We start from the raw sequence: 18,576 nt of genomic DNA on the forward strand, positions 1-18,576 counted from the left end.
CCTGGTGAGTGCAATAAGAGAATCGGTTTTTCAATTTCGCGCTCGGAACTTATTTTAAGGCTCATTAAACTTGGGTGTTTGAAATGGGCATTTGAAATGGTTCCTTGCCACGGGTGCCACCAAGGTTTAAAGGGACACTGAAGTGAATTTTACAAGCTCCCGGTTTTGCTTGCACCGTGTAGACTGGCTCAAATTACCCCACTTTTCATCGTTTATCCGGGTGACCGGTCGGTAATTACTTTATAAAGTGGGAAAGAAAAAGAACTACCATGCGCGGTCTGTGGCGGCCGCACCAGCTAAAGGCTGTGCCGACGGGAGGAGATGCGCCGTGATTGGACGATGACCAAGGTTAGCATTCAAACAAGTTTCGGTTCTGTAAAACAACATGCTTGACATCCGACGGCATCGTTGGATAGACATTCTCGATATCTCAGTAATCGTCGTACCGCACTTCTACCATGTTGTCGGCTGTAAAATGCCTAAGATAAGCCTCCCAGGACGGCTTGGCATTGTAGCGATCACTAGCCGAAGCCTACGCAGTGGACGAACGCCCTCCACATCACCTCAGACGCGCAAATGGCATTCGCTTTTCCCGCATATTCGGAGCTTGCCTCACTCATGCCTGTATCGTAAAAAGCGTGTTCACACCACGCCAAGGGTCTGCTGATTCTGGCCTGTGCCCACTGCTCGCAAGTAGTCGGTGCTTGTGGCAACAGCACGCCAACGAGAACTCGCTAGCGCGTCAGTGTCAGTCTGCGCGCGTTCTGCGAACTCGGTCGTGGAGCAGTGAACGTTGCGGCGCAAAAATGGTGAACTCAGTTTAGAAAACATCGGCCGCAAATAAAAAAATCAACTTACAAAAAAAAAGGCATGCACCCTCGGAGATTCGAACTTGCGACTTGCAAAACAATAATCCCAGCGCTTCAGACCACTCGGCGACAAGCCAGTGCTGTCGAGCTTGGATATATAAGGTATATAACACGTACAACCAGTTTACACTTTTATTTAGTTTTAGCATTTCAAGTACGTTAGGTGACTATTTGTTGTATAGCGCTCGTGCAGTAAGCGCCCCGCAAACGTCCACAATATCTCACGTCTAGCAATTGCATTTCTTAGATGGGAAAGCGTTCGCAGATGTGTGGTCGTGCTGCTGACCACTGTGCTTGTTCACCCAGCACAAAAAAGTGCTTCCCGCTCCCAAGTTTTGCGCTGTACGGTTAAAGTTTCAGTTGATTTTATTTCCTTAGTACCTATATTGACTTCGCTGACTTTTCTTCCGCCTTCAAGTGGCCTTAGATTTTCCTACTAGTGTATCAGTTAGCGAACCGTCGCATGTGCACTTGTGCAGCGCGTGTGTGAAGCGACCCGGACTCAGAGCTTGATACAGAGTACAAACTAACAAAGTAAAAGAAGGCACATTCTTCCATTCACAAACATGTTGTGGCCTAGTTTCAACTCAGCGAGTGAATTGCGACGACCCGTCGGCGGCCGGCGGACTAAACGCTGGACCGATTGACTCTGTCGGAAGGTCGGCGAGCCATGCAGTAGCGCAGCCAATTGCCAGCTCATCTCCTCCTGATGTCACACGAAAACGCCACAGAAAATGGGCGAGGGTGCAGAGAGGAGGACAGAATTCTCAAATTGATTTTTCTACTAAATAAATTCGCGTAAACGCGCTCAGAGTGGTCGAAACATGGCCTGGACTCTGGACTACAATTTGCGCTAGTAATCCCGCAATGTTTACAAATCACTTCAGTGTCCCTTTAAAGGGGTCCTGAAATACCTTCCGCCGATGCATGGATCTACATGTAACCAAATAAGACAATGTATTAGCAATCTCCTCCCGCAAGAATTTTGTTAAAGCGATGAGTATTAGCTGAGAAATCGTAAATCAAAAACCGCGCATTATCGTCGCGCCGCGTTTCCTCCTCTTTTCAACTGTTGACGGCGCGCGAGCACTGCCTCCCATGATGCTGCGCTAGTCAGCGGTGACGTACTTCCGCATTACGCTCCTCCGACTGCCGTCTGCTACGGGCAAGTTTTGTTGACACCATGAATTCCGCACTCCGCTCAAGGATGGATAAGCGAACGAAAAATCTGGCCGCATGTGTGCGGTGGCCTGGCCTTGCCCTTTCGCGGTGTGCGTTGCTGCAGTGCAGCACGTGACTTTTAATCGGCGGCGAACTCGCAGCCGCTGGGGAGGATCTTGCGCTCGGTCCCTTTCATGCACCGCGCACTGTTTATCCAAAAAGCGCCGTATCAGAAGTGGCCCCGCTGGTGCCGGGTCTTATTTTGCGGTGGTGGTAGTTCCTGCCGGCGCCATGTGAAAAAGACATTTTAAGCCGATACAGAACCCGTGCACAAAACGCTTCAATCATGTGACCAGTTCAGCTTGGGGCGACGCGTGGTGGAGAGCGGCAACGTTGGCTAAACATGCTCCGGCGCGGCTCTGAGCTTTCTAGCGCTGGAGCGAGCGCCTTTCTTTGACGATCTCAAACATCGGTTGCCTTGGCAACAAGGCACAAACCGCCCCAGAGGTCAGTTACGGTTGCGTGATCCCGGTTCAGCTTGGGGCCCCACCTCGCGGCATATGGGCACTGCAGGCATACTACTCACTCTCATTTGGAAGTGCGAGATGCGTTTGGCATTACAGGAGGCGATGGTGTGTGTGTTGTGGACGCCTTTGTTTCGCGATGAAATGCGACGTTGTGCTTCTGCGGGTGGATAGTGCTTCCCATGGCCTGGATTATCTTTCTCGAGCGACGTACGACTCAACCTCGCATGGGGTATGTGCAGTGTGCGTGGCTAAAAGCCATCTCGGCTTGCGCGCCAGAGTTAAGTGACTTGCTGTTCGTCCCCGCAAACCGCGCGCGAGGTGAGTGCCGAATTTACGAGGGGCAGGAGGAGGCAGCCCATCGTCTGTCAATCGCGGTTCAGACTTGTTGTGACGTTGTGTTCGTTCGAAACGCATCTCTGGATTGTTTTGAAGTGGAAAAAAATGTATCCGTCAAACCTGGGCATTCGGCTCAGGGCGTTCTCTGCGATTGCGCGAAAGAAGTGCCACGGGGCTTCAACGCTTTCTTTATGGGACGTACTCCGGTAAGAGAATATCCATGTCGTGTTATGGCCGTGTTGCATTCAATACGAACGGTTAAGCGTTTGTTTACACTTGTTTCGTTTGTCGTAAAATGTCCAAGCACTCCGGCACTACGCTGGCAGATCAGCCGGCGAGTCGACGCTGAGCAGACGACTCATCTCTTTGCCGGAAGTGCGTGAAAAAGCCGCCCAATAGCAGGATGTCTAGCTCATGACGAACATCGGGGAATCGATGATGTAGACATGTGAAGATGGCGGCGTCCAAAAACACGAAGGAAAGGGTGAGAAAAAAGCGACAAACTTTGCAACAAAAGTGTGAGCTTTCCGCTGCGCGTAAAAGAGTAATACTTGGCCCAGATGACCTTGACGACCCAATCTAACGATTGCGCTACTTCATTTAGTGTGCTCAAAATGCCTTTCAGGGCCCCTTTAATGAGCTGTAAATTTAGTTCCAAGCGATGCATTGCCTATTGTTCCTCCAAAAGTGGCTAATCATCTCTAATTATCTTTGTAACTAAATGACTGACTCAAAAAATAATGGCATATTTGAAATCAGTGGGGGAAAAGCAGCAAGGCTGACAGGTTTCACAGAGTTTACTGAACAATTAAAGGAAACTGTTTTACGAGCAGTGTCCCCCCCACAAGACCGACTTCTACCTCGAAATCTGACATAACTGAAATAATCGTGGTCACGACCTGGTCGGCAGAGTAAAACACTGTTCAATTATCACAAATGATATGCACTAAGTGGCGCAGCCCAAGGCTACCACGTATTTTGTTGAAAATCAATTAATTATACGGATCTCTCTCTTTTCTTTAGCTGGTGTTCTCATTTTTGATTGATTATGGGGATTGACGTGCCGACCCTACACAGGAGATGAGGCGCGCCGTAGTGAAGGGCTCCGGATTAATTTTGATCACCTGGGGATCTTTAAACGTGCGCCAAAATCTCGAACACACGGGCGTTTTTGCTTTTCGCCTCCATCAGAAAAACAGCCGCCGCAGCCAGGAATCGAACCTGCGTCCTTGGGCTCGGCAACATAACGCTTTATCCACTGAGCCACTGCGGCGGGTTGGTGTTCTCATTTCGAGCAGTCACATTCAGGTGAAAATGGACGTGCTGTTTTACCAGGCACTAATACATGTTGACTGGTTGACATCTTAGATGAACGAGTTACACGACTTGCATACATAAGCAGCATCTACAAAAACTGGGATGCAGCGGAGTCTCTTCACTGTATTTGCTCAGTTTCGTCCCTTTTTTCTGTTTGCGTGCACCTAAGGCTCCGTCTGTAGCAACGCTTTTCTTTTAGCTGAAGACGTACCATCTCGGTTACAGCTTACAAGCCACAAATCGCACTCAGTAAACTGCTGCGAGCCCTTTTGATATCGACGCGCGTTCCACCATTCAGCCTACCAAAAAGCAGGTGAACACCAAGACTTTCAACTACGAAATTTAAAATTTTTTATTCTCTGGGCCTTGTTCAATCAAAATCCTTTGTTATGAGTTCGTTAAAAAATGGTATGGCCACTCCCACACCCTGTGGTTCAGCCTTGTGGATTAATTACTTGCGACATCAGTCCTGCAACACAATCCACAGTCAAGCTGCAATTTATTGCTTTAATCCCATTGAGAAAATATGAATTCACGCCCCCCCTCCCCCTCCTAGTGAAGTCCATAAGCAGCAGGCAGTGTTAAGTGCAAGACATGGTTATTGAGATTCTTTCTTGCCTTAGTAATGATAAATAATGCCGAAAATCATAATGCACTGCCCATACATTGGGCTGCTGCAGAAGTTTTGTATGGGTTCTGTATATCTGCCAGTATGCACACTCTCCAAGAGGAAATCTTTATCACAGCCATCACAATCACGTGCCTGACCAATTCCTTTTCAAGAAGAATCAACCCAAATTCTTCTATGTATAGATACAGAAATTGTGTTTCATACCTGCCAGGTTCTCCGAGATGGCATTAGGGAGCTCTGACAGGGGAAGGGGGGGAGGCTAAGGGATCGAAAAATTAGTAGCAGCAGAGTGCAATTATTTACACTGCTTCGTCCAAACAACTAATGAGGTATGCACCACTGGTCAGATGCTAAATCTTTGGCGGGGCTGACGCCACCTTTTTCAGGAAGTCCTGGTAATACTGTAGAGCGTAACAATGTTCGTACCTGTGACTCCTCGCCGAAAGAGCGTGGCTGAGGGTTGTGTTAGACATGATGATGATGAAAAAACGTTCATTGCGCAGAGTGGAATGTGTTACGGCCGCTCGCCGGTAGGATGGGTGCTCAGAACTGGGTGCAATTTTTCTTTACCACACTGAACTGCCTCTCACATTTCGCGTTTGTGTTACTAAGCAGCTTAACTTGCACGCATGGCCGACTACGCTTTTTAACCTCCTCACTTATCACGATGTCAATGGCTGTAGGATTGTATTAGACTGTCGGGTAGCTCCGGCGCACTGTGTCCAAACTGAGAGAAAGGTTTGGCCTGACACGGGTGTGTATTCGGGAGATTTTCGTTTCGGTCGTACAATCGTACAAAACCACCAAAATTCGGGAGTCTCCCGGACAATTCGGGAAACCTGGCAGGTATGGTGTTTGCTACAGACAATCGTAGCACCACTGCAGTGTTCAGCACTATGAAAACCTGAAAGATTACATTGAATTTTTCATTGTGGAAAATCAAAATATGCACAGCATAAGAACATATAGCATTGTCTTTTTGTCACTTCAGGGTATTGTACCGCCTGAAACCAGCCCTGCTCGCACAAGCATCTGGTTGAACCTAACTTGAACAGCCTTGAAAAGAGGACTACGCCTACTACGAAATGGGAAATTAGAATTCAGTGTCTATTATTTAGGGCCCATGCTGCAAAGTTCCCGGGAAATTCTGTCAGCCAACAAAACTTACTTTTGGCAGAAAGCCTGGAGAAGCTGGCCGCCAGTTCCTTCTCAATCTCAACCATGCGGTCTGGCAGCCACTGCAAGTGTCCAACACATAAGCTCCCACCAGTCACATCACGCATGCAACAAATTTGATGGCCTTATCACACAGCCAGAGTTGGCGATACCGTGGATGGTAAACAAACCCGCATGGCATCATGCGTGGGATCTGCACTAAAGGCCCGTTCACTGCAAAACCGTATGCTTTTAACGCAGCCAAATGTTCCTTGTCTTGGTTGCACAATACACACGTGGGTCTTCCCAAAATTAAAACTGGTTACGCACTCGCCTTGGCTTGAAAAAGAAGTTCAACAAAACGCAAACACAAAAAAAGTTGACACATACCTCCGAAAAATCTTTAAAAAACTCTTAAGAGGAATTCTCCTACAAGTGTGGAAGCACACCAGCTGCATCCACTGAACTTGCACAAAGACCTGCTATGCTGTTTTAAGTGGCTTATTTACAGTTGTGAGACTTTGTGAGACTTGTTCTCTATCTTTCGTTATCTCGCCTCTCTCCGACGCAGACTTTACCCAGACAGCACCGTCTTCACTGCAACACACCAAAGCAATGTGAGACCGCCAACTTAAGACTATGTCACCCTCGGTGGACTTGACTGCTAAATGAGCCCTCCTACACAGCTGTGAAAGGCCTGAAAGGCCTGTTATTGATGCAGGCAACATTCCTTACACTACGCACAGACGCAGATTTTTCGGGGTAGTTGGCCCTCGCATGCTTATGCATAAAGGGCCAGACAACCGATTTTTGTGAAGTGCATGTCCTCTAGCTCATATGAAAGCCAACGTTTTATGTACTGCCGTAACCACAAGGAATCTCTACATAAACAGGCGGACATCATTTTAATTTTGAACTAAAATTTCTGAAGTTTGAAAGGTGGCGCCTTGCAGCATCTAAACGTGACACTACCATACGTGTTCAAACAGCTCCACCGGTTTTAACGTGCAATTCAAAAACCACATAAAGGAACAGCAAAAGTTGTCCATTATTGTTGCTTTAGCCGAAAACAAGTTTTTAAATTCCCCTTTTAATCTCATGTGAAGATAAAAGTTATTTGCCCCACGGCTCACTGCTGTGGTTGCCAGCATTCCCTTTGGCTGTGTGGCTGATCGATATAGAAATTGCAATTTCAAAACTTCTAGGGAGCTATTGCCAAAACTGTTTTGGGTTAAGGTGTTTGAAGTGATGCCGGCCCTTCTTTTGGGATAAAGAAAATATCTCCACAAAAATTGGTTATCTGTGCCTTTAATGTGTCCACTATGTGTCACTCAGACCCTATCAGACCCACAAATGGGTAATTCCCCATGAGTGCCTCGAGTAGCATTCCGCAGCAAGTCAGGCGTCTATGCCACGCTAATCTCGTCAGTTTCATGAAAAACTGTTCTCTCTCTCTCTCTCTCTCTCTCCCACTATGCTAACAGGAAAGCAGGCAACTGCGGCACAGTCCGGGCTGACCAACAAGATGGCCAAGCACAGCCGTCAGTACAAAGGTTCGGTTGGTCTGACCAGCTAAATGAGTATGGGTAGCCGTCTGATTTCAGCAAGGCAGTAGAGAGGAGGAGGAGGCCCTTAAAAATACCCAAGAGAGCGTGCCACAAGGGAGCTGGTCAATGCAAAGGCGATTATGGCAAAGAGACAGGAAAGACGGGCATCCTTGTGTAGAATGCTGAAAGAGAGAGAGAGAGAGAGAGAGAGAGAGAGAGAGAGAGAGAGAGAGAGAGAGAGAGAGAGAGAGAGAGAGAGAGAGAGAGAGAGAGATATGCAGATGGCATACGTGCCTTATTTGTATTGTTGATACAATGCTTTTCCACGGCTAGAAACATATGCCAAGCATTCGCCAAGTCTACGTGCACACTACCCACAAGTCTCGCAGCTTTCAGCGGAGAAACAAAGAGGTTGGACGTGAAGCAACCTGGAAACATGCCATTTTCTCTGTGCATTATAATGCTTGCCTGGGTCATTCGAAACATTCCTGGTCTCCCCGTTTGCGTATCTGGCGCGGAATTGAAGCATACATCCCTGTACACGAACGATTAACTGCACTGACGCAGACGCAACCTTCACCTGCCTGGCACACAGCGCAGAAAGCCTAGGGTTCATTTGCCGTGGCAATGCAAAACTCGTTTGCAATCTGTTTGACGACACTTGTGATGCTCTGACGTTGCTCTCCTAAACTTATCTAATCTGCTTGCATGCAGGCAGTGCTACGATGAGCAAGGTTCTTCAAACCAGAAGGGAGAGTTCTTGGAGAGGTTGGGATGTTTGTTCAGCACTTTACAGTTTACGGGCAAACTGAAGACCCCAAAACAGGCATCGCGACACGGAAGAAACTTACCTCGAGTGTCTCCTTTTCCAGCTTTGTCTCTTCCATCAGCTGTTCCCAGTGCTCATAACCTGATTGACATTGAAGTGAAAGCACGCGTCAGCAAAGCTGCAGGCGAAGCAAAAAGTGCAATCACTGCCCTCAAGCATCGGAAAACAATGAAAGGCAGCGTGGTGTCAGAGCTGTACTCACAGGAAGCCATCTTCGCCTTCAGGCCTTGAAATGCCGCATACGCAGCCTCGTGGCGTTCGGTCAGCTCGGAAATCCTTGAAGCAATACCAAGCGAGTCAGCTTGCTTGCACACACACACACGCACACAAAAGGAGCCAGAGTTTTACAAATTCGCGATGCTTTACCCTTTTCACTTCCCGAAAAAAAAATAGAATGCCTTTAGACATAGAATAGAATGCAAAGACAGTTTAAAGGAGCCGTGCAGACCAAATACAACTTTAGGGAACTTGCCTTCAGTAACCCACTCAACTTCATCCCGGCCCCAAAAGACGATTTCAATAAAAAGATCAACATTAAGACAAGATATATTAAGATACGGTAAACCAGGGGCAAGCGGGGGGAAAGTTGACAAGCCTGTCATCTGTTGGCAGAAGGTTGAAGTACAGTTGAACCTTGATACAACGAACCTCGATTTAACGAAATTCGCGATAGAAGGAATTTTTTTCAAGTTTTCCATCAAAATTTTGCTAAATGCATGTATTTTTATCGTGATTTTACGAAGTAATTTCGTGTGGCGCTTACGATTTAACGAAGTCATAGCGAGAAAGGAAGAATGAAATTCCGGTCGAGGCACGCTTTATTTTGCCTCTCAGAGCCTACATTGAAAACATTTAGTACTCACATTTACTCTTAAAAGGCTAAAATGAAAGAAAAGTGGTCAATTATGCGGTTGACAACAATTAAAAGCGATGAAAGAAGCTGCTCAAACCGCTAGTGGTCATGGACGATTTAATACTGTGGCCACCATTCTGAAGTCTCCATCGTTGCCTACGCCAGCGCCCTCTATGCTTAGGCTGCCGAAGCCTAGTTCAAGTTTTTTTTCTACGCGTCCTTGCTCACGGTGCTGCTGCTCTGGGTTGTACTCGCTGATAACCACATTAACTCTTTCGCTACCGCGCATATCAAAATCGATCAATTTGATCGATACTTTTGGGAGCGCCTTTTCATAACGTTCCAGGCATTTCTCGAACAAGTAAAGCTGTTCGGAGTTAGATCAGAAAATGGCCTTTCAAAATCAGTTTTGTTTTCATTTTTGCTACGGAAACAGGATTTTTGACACGCTTTTGAATCACCTGGGTGTGGAAAATGGGCGTGGTCATCGCGTGTCACTGCTGCCAACGAAGAATGCGTGCAACTCGTAATTACTCTGCACCAGCGCTTGTTTTTTGCTATCAGGGCGTGAATGGGGAACTAGCAAACGATTTTCAATCGTCAGGTTCGCGCTCCGACAGTAATAAACCCAGAAATCGGCTGAAAATGTCAAGCAGTGCCTGGATGCAAAGCTACTTTATGATTTTAGGCAGTTTTATTGCATGTGCGCACGTTGTTCTAAGTACTGTGGTAGTTCTACTTACCCCAGGACCATTCGTAAACAGTTTACAACAGTTTCGGCTTCGTTTGTGCATCGTGAAATTCATATTTAGCGCTACTACGCAGTTACCCAACTTCAAGGCTACCTGCCATGGCGCCTGGAGCGTCCGCGACTGATCGTCGAACAAAGCACGGCGCTCCTGATTTCCCCCACCCTAACCCGATTTCTGCGATAAGAACTTCAGATGCAAGTCAAAAGATCACACCCAGTCGCCAGATATCTGTTCCGCCGAGGACAGCGCTTCAAACCGGCCTTACACTGCCAGCTGTTCGACTTCCAGTTTCGTTTCCATGCGAGGGTATATCCGGGTGTCTAATGTTGCTACTTAGTTGAACTGTCTCTTCGGACGGAGTCTCCGATAAGTTTTTGTACTGTTTCATTTAACAAATGTTAGGTGGCGCTGCAATAGAGGAGGCTCGTTGTGCTGATCTTTTTCATCGCGCAACTGCTACTTGGCCAAAGATCGCAGGGCATGATTCTAGCTCATCGTACCTCATTTTTGCGATCAAGGCTACAATTGCGAGTTAGAAGATGATAATAAAGCTCAGCTTTATGTTTTGAGAGATAACTGACCGTGAACGACAACAAGCATCAGCCACGGCGTTCCGTTTTCAACTTCATGCATGTTTTTTTCCGCATCGCGTGCTAGTCCCAAATATTGTGCTCGCTGTAAATGAAAAGTCAGCCATTGACATGATGTTTTTACGTGCTGTGGGGGCAAATTGGTGCCTCTGATAATGACAAACCGCCAGGTTTATTCCAGGAAACCACCCGAAATTGCACATTTTGAATTGTAGGTTGGGCTTCACCGCATGACACGAGCACCGTGCATGCTAACATTTTTTTTTTTTATATCTGACAAACTGTTCCGCGAAAGTCGACATTTTTTCTAGGGCGTGTTTTTGAAATGTTTCCCTACAAAATGTATATTCTAATTTTTTTCTACTACCGGTGGTTTGATAAACACAACTCCTTTTTTATCATTTTTTTCGACAACTTGACAAAAATTTAGATTTTGATATTTTTTTTTACAACTATGATATACAAAAACCTTTAAAAAACTGGTGTTATTGGAAAGGCCGTTAAATAATCTGCATTTTGTGTTCTAGCAATTAGTGCCTAACCGATTTTTTAGCACGAAAAAAAATGTTTTCTTGGACCCCTAAAATTAGTCAATTTTCCGGCGGTCGCGAAAGAGTTAATATTTTGGTTGTGCATCATTAAGCAAGTCTTGTAAGCAGCATGAGCACTCCAAGGGAAAGAAAAGTGTTCCGAACAAGAGCCTGAGGAAGTGTCGGTGAAACCGACGGCCATCGAAGTGATGGATGCCATTGACGTTCTGCGGAGGCACGCAGGCGCACGCGAATGTTTAAGAGCAAGCCTTGTTAGCGCTGTCCACATACGAGCGTCACATAAAGCCTACCCTGGTCAAGAAACGCCAAGCACTGCTTACGGACTTCTTCACTACGGCTTGAACATCGAGTGCTGGTGGCAATAAATTGCTCTCCGGACGTGGTCAAAACGTGTTCATTAGACAGCTGCGATGCGGAGAAATCGGTTTCTTTAGGGCTCAGTGGGCATAAAAGTAATTGCTTAATCGAATTTGGCCAGAAGATATTTAATGTAAGCTTTCCGCTTTAGCGGGAGCACGTAAGCGGTGCTGCTCCACACAGTGAAGCGGTCCATGTGTACCCCGCTCAACCCACAATCATGGCTTTATCTCGGATGTCGTGGTTGCATCCCGCGCCCATACTGCAGAGCCTTTGTACATGAAAAAAGTCTTTCGAACGTTTCATAGCACCCTTCCGCTCTTGGCACACCGCACCCCTCAATGCCGCGCCTAAGCCTACCACTGAACGGACGAAAAGAGGCGTAACTTCGAACCAGCACCTCGCCGGGGTGAAGTTCACAGGGCATGAACGCGGGTTCAATTGACAACAGCAGCATTTAGTAGTGACCAAAATGAAAAAAAAAGAAAAAGTGGAAACCTAGTCTGCTATCATATTTAATGAGGCCTTGCGGAAAAAGCACCGGTTTTACGACGACACATGAACTACCGTCGGCTATCCGAATTCCACTGCCTAAGTGTTGAAGCTCTTAATTCACACAATTTTCGCGGCCAGTTTTAGTACAAATTTCACTTTAAGTGGAGAGGTAACTAGGTAACTACATAGCAGTTGTTTCTGGGCGATGTGCAAGGAATTGACACCTCAATAACTGGTTAAATGAACTGTAAAATTGAAACTTCGATTTTACAAAATTCTCGATTTTAATGAAATTTTCACCCCCAAGTTTGACTTCGTTATATCAAGGTTTGACTTTGTTATATCAAGGTTTCGCTGTAGTACTTAACTGCTTGTGGCTGCTGCCGTAAGTCATAAAAGGAAAAACCATAAAAACAAAGATTACTTAGTTTAGCGTTTTCTAACTTGAAAAGCAAGCTTTGTTTTTTGAGTTGTGTTAACAAGTTAATGCTCAGCAAAGTCCAGTTTTTGTCCCCTAGGTGCCACTCCAATAGACTTGTCCCTCCGCTTTAAAAAAGCAGAAGTGCTCGCACCGCTCGGATTTTGAAGCGGAGTTTCGCAGCTGGTGTATTTTGAAGAACCGAGCTGAGCTGGAGCACTCACATTGAATACATCACGAACAAGGCCCTTAAAAAACTTGGATTTCTTAAACGCCGCCTTTTTCAAGCGAACAGCATAACCAAACTGCATGCGTACATTTCATTAATAAGATCCACATTAGAATATGCTTCTGTTATCTGGCATCCACACCAAGCGTCCTTTATTAACTCCCTCGAAGCCGTGCAGAAACAAGGCTGCAAGATTTATCCTGCGTTCCAACTCTTCTGATATAAGCGTATCAGCTCTGAAACGTTCTCTTGATCTGCCTAATCTGGATATACCCGAAGGAAATTTTCGCGCTTGTCGTTTTTTCACTCCCTTTACTACTCTGAGTCATCTTTCAGGTCATCCAATATTTTGCCGGCTCATCACATTTCCCCCCGAACTGATCATGCGCACAAAGTACAGCCGACTTTTGCTAGAACCAAAAAATATCAGAACTCCCCCCTTGCTTTATCAATACAGGAATGGAACTTGCTCCCGGCAAGTCTTGTTCATCTGACAGAATCATCTTCCTTTCAAACCGCGTTGCATTCCTTTATCACCCAAAATATTGACCAGTAAGCTTTACGAACTGCTTTGTTGAAAAAGTGTTCTAAAATTTGCATTTTTTTGCAGTTTAAAGGAGCCATGAAGAGAAAACACAAGTTTGATTCATTAAAAAGATTGCCTCGTTGGAATCATACTGACACCACTTTTAACGTAAACTTCGCTTAAATAAGCTACATAATTAGGAAAAAAGGGAATGGCCATGCGACCCACTAGCTCATTTCCCGCAACAGAACCTATGATGTCACACGAGACAGCTCTGCGATTGGCGGAGGCCGGCGAAAGTAAACGCAAATTAGGCAGAGCTTTAAAGCTTGCCGAACTAACTATTTGCGCTTAAATTTAGGGCACATTCTTTTTAAAGCCGTAAGATTGGTGGTAAGTGTAAATTACGAAAGCACATGTAAACATAGAAGCACCGCTTCGTACTGCTGTTGTTGGTACTGCGCGCACTATGCTTGTTTAGCTGCACAGAACTGCGGGGCTTTGGGGTTGTCTCAGACGACACTGGCCGATTGGTTGACGCGACGGTGTCTTACGTGAATATATTTGTCGAGCGAGCACTATGTTTCACGAAACCATTTTCTCCAGAACGAAAAAAAAAAGGCTGAAAACGACACGCCACGGTATGGTGGCGCCATCTAGGTTAAATAACGTAAACAAACGCGCAAGTATCTCAGTACCAGCGCCAACGTACAGGGTGGAGACACCCTTTGGACGGTCCCGTGCCGCTGCAGTTGGGTCAACGTGCACAAAGCGTTGTTCTCGTTTCCCACGAGACCCAGCAACGCGAAACAGATAAGATGATTCAAACTTCGCCAGCTAACCCCGTTGCGGCGATAATTTTAGCTCGGTTTTGATACAATGACTTGTTTCTGCAGCGAGAAAGTGGACCAAAATGGCAGTGCCAGCGCATACGTGTCTCCACCCTGTACAGCGGATGCGTGAATCAAGGGACCCTAGGCTGCAGAGCGGTCGGTTCCTGTGATGTCATTTGGGACCACGAAAACGCACGATTGAGCGGGAAAATCAAAATTTTTACCTAAATTGATTAATTTCTCAGTGAATAAAGCATCATCCGCATTCGGACAAGCGCTGGGGGCACTATAAAACACGAAATCTTTCGAATAAGACAAACTTGCATTTTGTCTTCATGGCTCCTTTAAGTTGTCTAGTGCAATCCTGTCACGTGCACAAAGTTTGGAAATGTTTGATTTTATTGTGTGTGCTTTGCAATTTGACTACGGTGGATTTTGAACTTACGAGTTGCTCTTGCTAGCACCTTATACATAACCCTGTTGCAGTACTAATTTATTTGCGTTAATACATGCCCTGTTAAACAAAAAAGACACGAGGAAGAGCAATCAATGATGGATGTATTCTGTATGTCACGCCTCGTTCTACTGTGAAATAGTGTTGTTTGTTTTTAACCCCTTCCTCCCCCCCCCTATGTAGCCCATCACGGGCCCTTAGGGTACTAAAATAAATAAATAAACTCTGAACTCTGATGCACATACACACAATTGACCTCTTCAGGCTACCTCAAGAAATTCATAGGGGTGTGCGAATACTCGAATACGAATCAAATGGTACCTGCGCGAATAATTCGATTCTCGAATCGAATATCCACTATTCAATTTTTTAATGTCGAGTGGTGTTTCTGAACATTCCCTCGCTCCGCAAAAGCGAGGGACGTCGGCACACGCTAACGCACTGTTACTGCACAGTCTGCTCGGCTAGTTTCACCCAAACCGCGCTTTCGACGAGCGCGCCTTGCAGAAGCCGTAAATTTTATCCCGCTGCACGGCGTCATCTGCGATTGCGTCGATAAGATCTTTTGTTTTCGAACCGGCGGCGGCAGCTCTGGCCCCCATTTTGAATTCTGCAACTGGATGTTTACATGTTGGGGCAGCTTCCGGTAAAGCTTGCCGGCATTTTGACAGTGCTTCCGTCAATTTAAAATCAAAAGCGTTTCTGGCTGTTTTTAGTGCTGTTGCTGTATGGTTGCCGCGTGTTCACTTGTTTTTTTAGACCACAGTGGATAGCGCAGGCTTGTCCACGGCGACTGTAGTGCGAGCTTTCCTTTCACTACATATTATTCCTGCTTCACGCCCCACATGGGCTTCCAAAGAAGTGCCTCATCGTGGTCCATGATTGGGGCTGTGCCGTGTTTTGGCGTCCTATTGTTCGTGCCGGCAAAGGGCTCGCTTCTGAGTAACGAGCCGCTGTACAGTCGTTGCCTATAATTGCAGTACGGTAACTCCAGTGAAAGTCTCTTTTCTTTTTTTTTTCCTCCCCCAAATGTGTACCGTGCCCGCTCCGGATTCCTAGAGTGCCACCGATGCGAGTTGAAAAGTGCGTTCTCTAGCTCTGGATTGAAAAAGAATGTCATGTGCCCCAAACATGCAAAGTAGCTCCTGCATTTGCACAAAACACTGTGAAAAATCGAAGCCTGTTGAAAAAAATAACATTGATATTCGATATTCGATTCGATATTCAACTTTTTTTTTTTAATTTGATTTGATATTCACTTCGGAAGTTACTACTTGGCATTCGCACACCTCAAGAAATCTACCACCAAGATGACTGCTGTACTCAACTCTCCTCCTCTCAAACCTCTTTCAAGCCCCGTTCCAAGAAGCGATTCAAACTGTGGCTCTTCCCGAGATCCCAACTCGCCAGCAGGCGAGCCATTTGCTTCCCACGTACCAACCACAGAGTTCTCGGATGCACAAGGCGAGAAAGTGTGAGGGCGCAGGCGTGCCTTACTTGAGCGCGTCTTTTCGGCGGGCCTCCTGGAGCTCTTTGCACTCATCCTTGAACTTGTCTCGCTCATGCATCGCCTCCCTTGCACGAACAGTCTTGTTTTCCAAGAGCGCTTTGTACCGGTTCACCTCATGGGTCTGAGAGAGCAAAGAAAATGTTCTCACTCTGCCACGACCTTCTCCAATTCAAAGTACGGTTTGGTATGCAGCAGCCAAGCAAAGATTTATGTGAATACAAGGGCACTTGCTCCACATGAATGGCTTTTAAGTGCAAAGCACTTTTGGCGCTCGCCTTGCCATCGTAGCTCGCTCGCTGGACCCAAGTAGAGCCACCCGGAGCTCAGTCGTAGGGGCTATCGTCGCGGCGTAACCCAGAGGCTTCGAAAGCCAAGAGGTTTGTATAGTCACAAGTGTTCGAAACTCGTGAACTGCTGGCGCTTGTCATACATCTCCCTGCTGTTTAGCGCAAAGAAAACCGCAGGTACATTTGAGACAAAATATACGTAATTAACCAGCAGCGCCTGCATTCATTCAGTTAGGAACCTTATTGGGTTGGTTTTTACGACAGTAAGCGGAAAAAGGGAGCAGTGCAACGCCGTCACATGCAGGAGGAAAAGCAAGCACAGAAAGAGCAGAACTCCCGCTGGTGCAGTTTCAGGCAGGGGGCGCGTAAGCACTGCGGAGGCGGGAAACTTGAATTGCATCGGGTGGTAGCAGCGAGCATATAACGGTACTACAGCACTGCTCTGCACTTCCAACAGCTTTCACACTGAGTGGACAGGCTTTAATTTTTCCTAGCTAAAAATGGTTTACTATTTGACGCTGCAACTGCACCTACGTAATTTCCTTTTTAATTCACAGGGCCTTACTGAAAATAAAGAGTGAAGTGCAACTATTGTATGTTCATTTAGCCTGATTACAGCATAGCTGGTACTGGAGTGAAGAAAGTAAACTCTGACTCACGAAAAGAAAGACAAAAAAGTCGCTTTGGAATACACGGCAAGATGCCATAAATTCTAGCTCTGACCGACTCCAGCCAGCTTCATTGAAAGGATTCTCGCAAGCCATCGTTTGTCCATTTATTGCACCTAATTCCACCAGTTCACCTAAAAAGGGGAGTGGGGAGGTGCAACTGTCAAGTCCCCAGCAAGACACCATGAAAGCAATGAAGGAAAATGTACAAGAACAGACAAAGACATGAAAGGTTCAAAATAAAGTGCCATGCTCATAGTGGTCTGTGTCCATGCACTTTGGCCTATCCTGCCTTGTAATCAATTTCATCAGCAGTTAAAGGCCCAGCATTCTGTTCCAAACATTGCTTGTTTTATGGCTATCTCCTCTAAATGCAACCAACCCACTCAGTAGTCAAGAGCTTTTGTCGGATACCATACTCTTCTAATAGCAAGCATACACCACAGTCCATAACTCGTCGCACGAACCAGTGACATTTTTTTGAGGCATTGCTAGCCTCTTTAGCTCTATCCAAAACATTTCTTTTTCAGTACATTTCCCATGCACGCGCACGCACACACACACACAGACACCCACACGCACGACAAGAAAACAAAATCCTAGATAGTTGGAAAGACACAGTCCAGGTTTTGGCAAAAGTCAGTCTGGTCAGGTGGTGAGTTCGCAACAAAGTTGCAGTCACTGACCAAGTTAAATGGACAATGTTGACACATTGGATCCATATGGGATTAACAAGGATCTCGTACGGCATCCGAAATGTCAAAACTGTACATTTGACTTGGTCAGTGACCGCACAACTTTGTTATGAATAGTTGAGAGGAGTTGCAACGTCAGCCAAAAACGACTGCATGATCGCAGCCTCCCGAATCACAATTCCATGCTCAAAACTGGTGTGGCTGTACCTGTCACCGAAACCTCGTCAGCCACGGCTTGACTTCAGCGAAAGCTAGCGTGCGGACTGTACGTCCGCGTTCCCTTCCCGGCCCCCTCCAGCTCACCTTGAACTCGAGGTCCATCTCCAAGTGAATCAGCTCTTCCTTTGCAGCTCGGAGCAGTTCAGGCGTGCTCATCTGGGCCTTGAATGCGGCCACCTCGTCCAGCAGCGAGCCGGTACCCCGGGGAGCTGCGAGGGGGAGAAGCACTAGCGCTACTGCGAGCGGCCAAGATTCACCAGAACGCTTTGTGTAATGTGCGGCAACAGGCAACAGTCGACCACCTGCAACGTCCCTTTTCACGCGTGCAGAAGCATGCTGAATATAACCGAGCCCAAACTTCTTGGAAAGACCCAGTCAGAACAGAAGGAGGGGGAACCTAAAGAGACCTGAGAGCAGCACTGCAGCAGAGAGAGAGAGAAAGAACTTTATTCGCCCAGAAGTAGAGAGCTTGGACTCTTTGCCGCGTTAGTCAGCCAGAAGATCTTGGTCCCTGGCGGCTTCTTCGGCCATCTGGACAAGGCGTAGCTGCGTTAGAGGATCAGAGCTGCGCAGCAGGGTTTCCCAGTGCTCTTGGTGGTTGATATCTATGCGGGGTAGAGGGGTCTTGCTCCGTGGTTTTTTTTGGCACTTCCACATAATGTGCGTGAGGTCTGCGCGGTAGACGTTTGATGTTTCTTTCTTTAAGCTTTCCTAACCCACACAAATGCAGGCACCACAGCAGATACCGTATTTACTCGAATCTAGGC

At 46.6% G+C, this 18,576-nt stretch overlaps 2 protein-coding genes across 3 annotated transcripts in view; one reads left to right on the plus strand and one right to left on the minus strand.

Annotated features, from left to right (window-relative positions):
• Positions 1-18,576, minus strand: part of LOC144163097 (uncharacterized) — a 109,336-nt gene that overhangs the window by 74,048 nt on the left and 16,712 nt on the right. For both annotated transcript variants that reach the window (XM_077693899.1, XM_077693898.1), the window contains exons 3-7: positions 17,894-18,018; positions 15,928-16,061; positions 8,575-8,648; positions 8,395-8,453; positions 6,010-6,079 (exon numbers count right to left, since the gene is read on the minus strand). In XM_077693899.1, coding sequence (XP_077550025.1) covers positions 6,010-6,079; positions 8,395-8,453; positions 8,575-8,648; positions 15,928-16,061; positions 17,894-18,018 — 462 coding nt within the window. The remainder of the gene's footprint in view (positions 1-6,009; positions 6,080-8,394; positions 8,454-8,574; positions 8,649-15,927; positions 16,062-17,893; positions 18,019-18,576) is intronic.
• The window catches only part of LOC144163102 (facilitated trehalose transporter Tret1-like), a 65,734-nt gene continuing 49,473 nt past the window's right edge, over positions 2,316-18,576 (plus strand). Inside the window, exon 1 of the mRNA XM_077693905.1 lies at positions 2,316-2,786. Within this exon, the coding sequence (XP_077550031.1) occupies positions 2,737-2,786 (50 nt within the window). The 5' untranslated portion in view covers positions 2,316-2,736. The remainder of the gene's footprint in view (positions 2,787-18,576) is intronic.

This window comes from Haemaphysalis longicornis, unplaced genomic scaffold (genome assembly GCF_048455015.1).
Source record: "Haemaphysalis longicornis isolate Haplotype H1 unplaced genomic scaffold, Haemaphysalis longicornis Haplotype H1 scaffold_12, whole genome shotgun sequence".
Lineage (NCBI taxonomy): Eukaryota > Metazoa > Arthropoda > Arachnida > Ixodida > Ixodidae > Haemaphysalis > Haemaphysalis longicornis.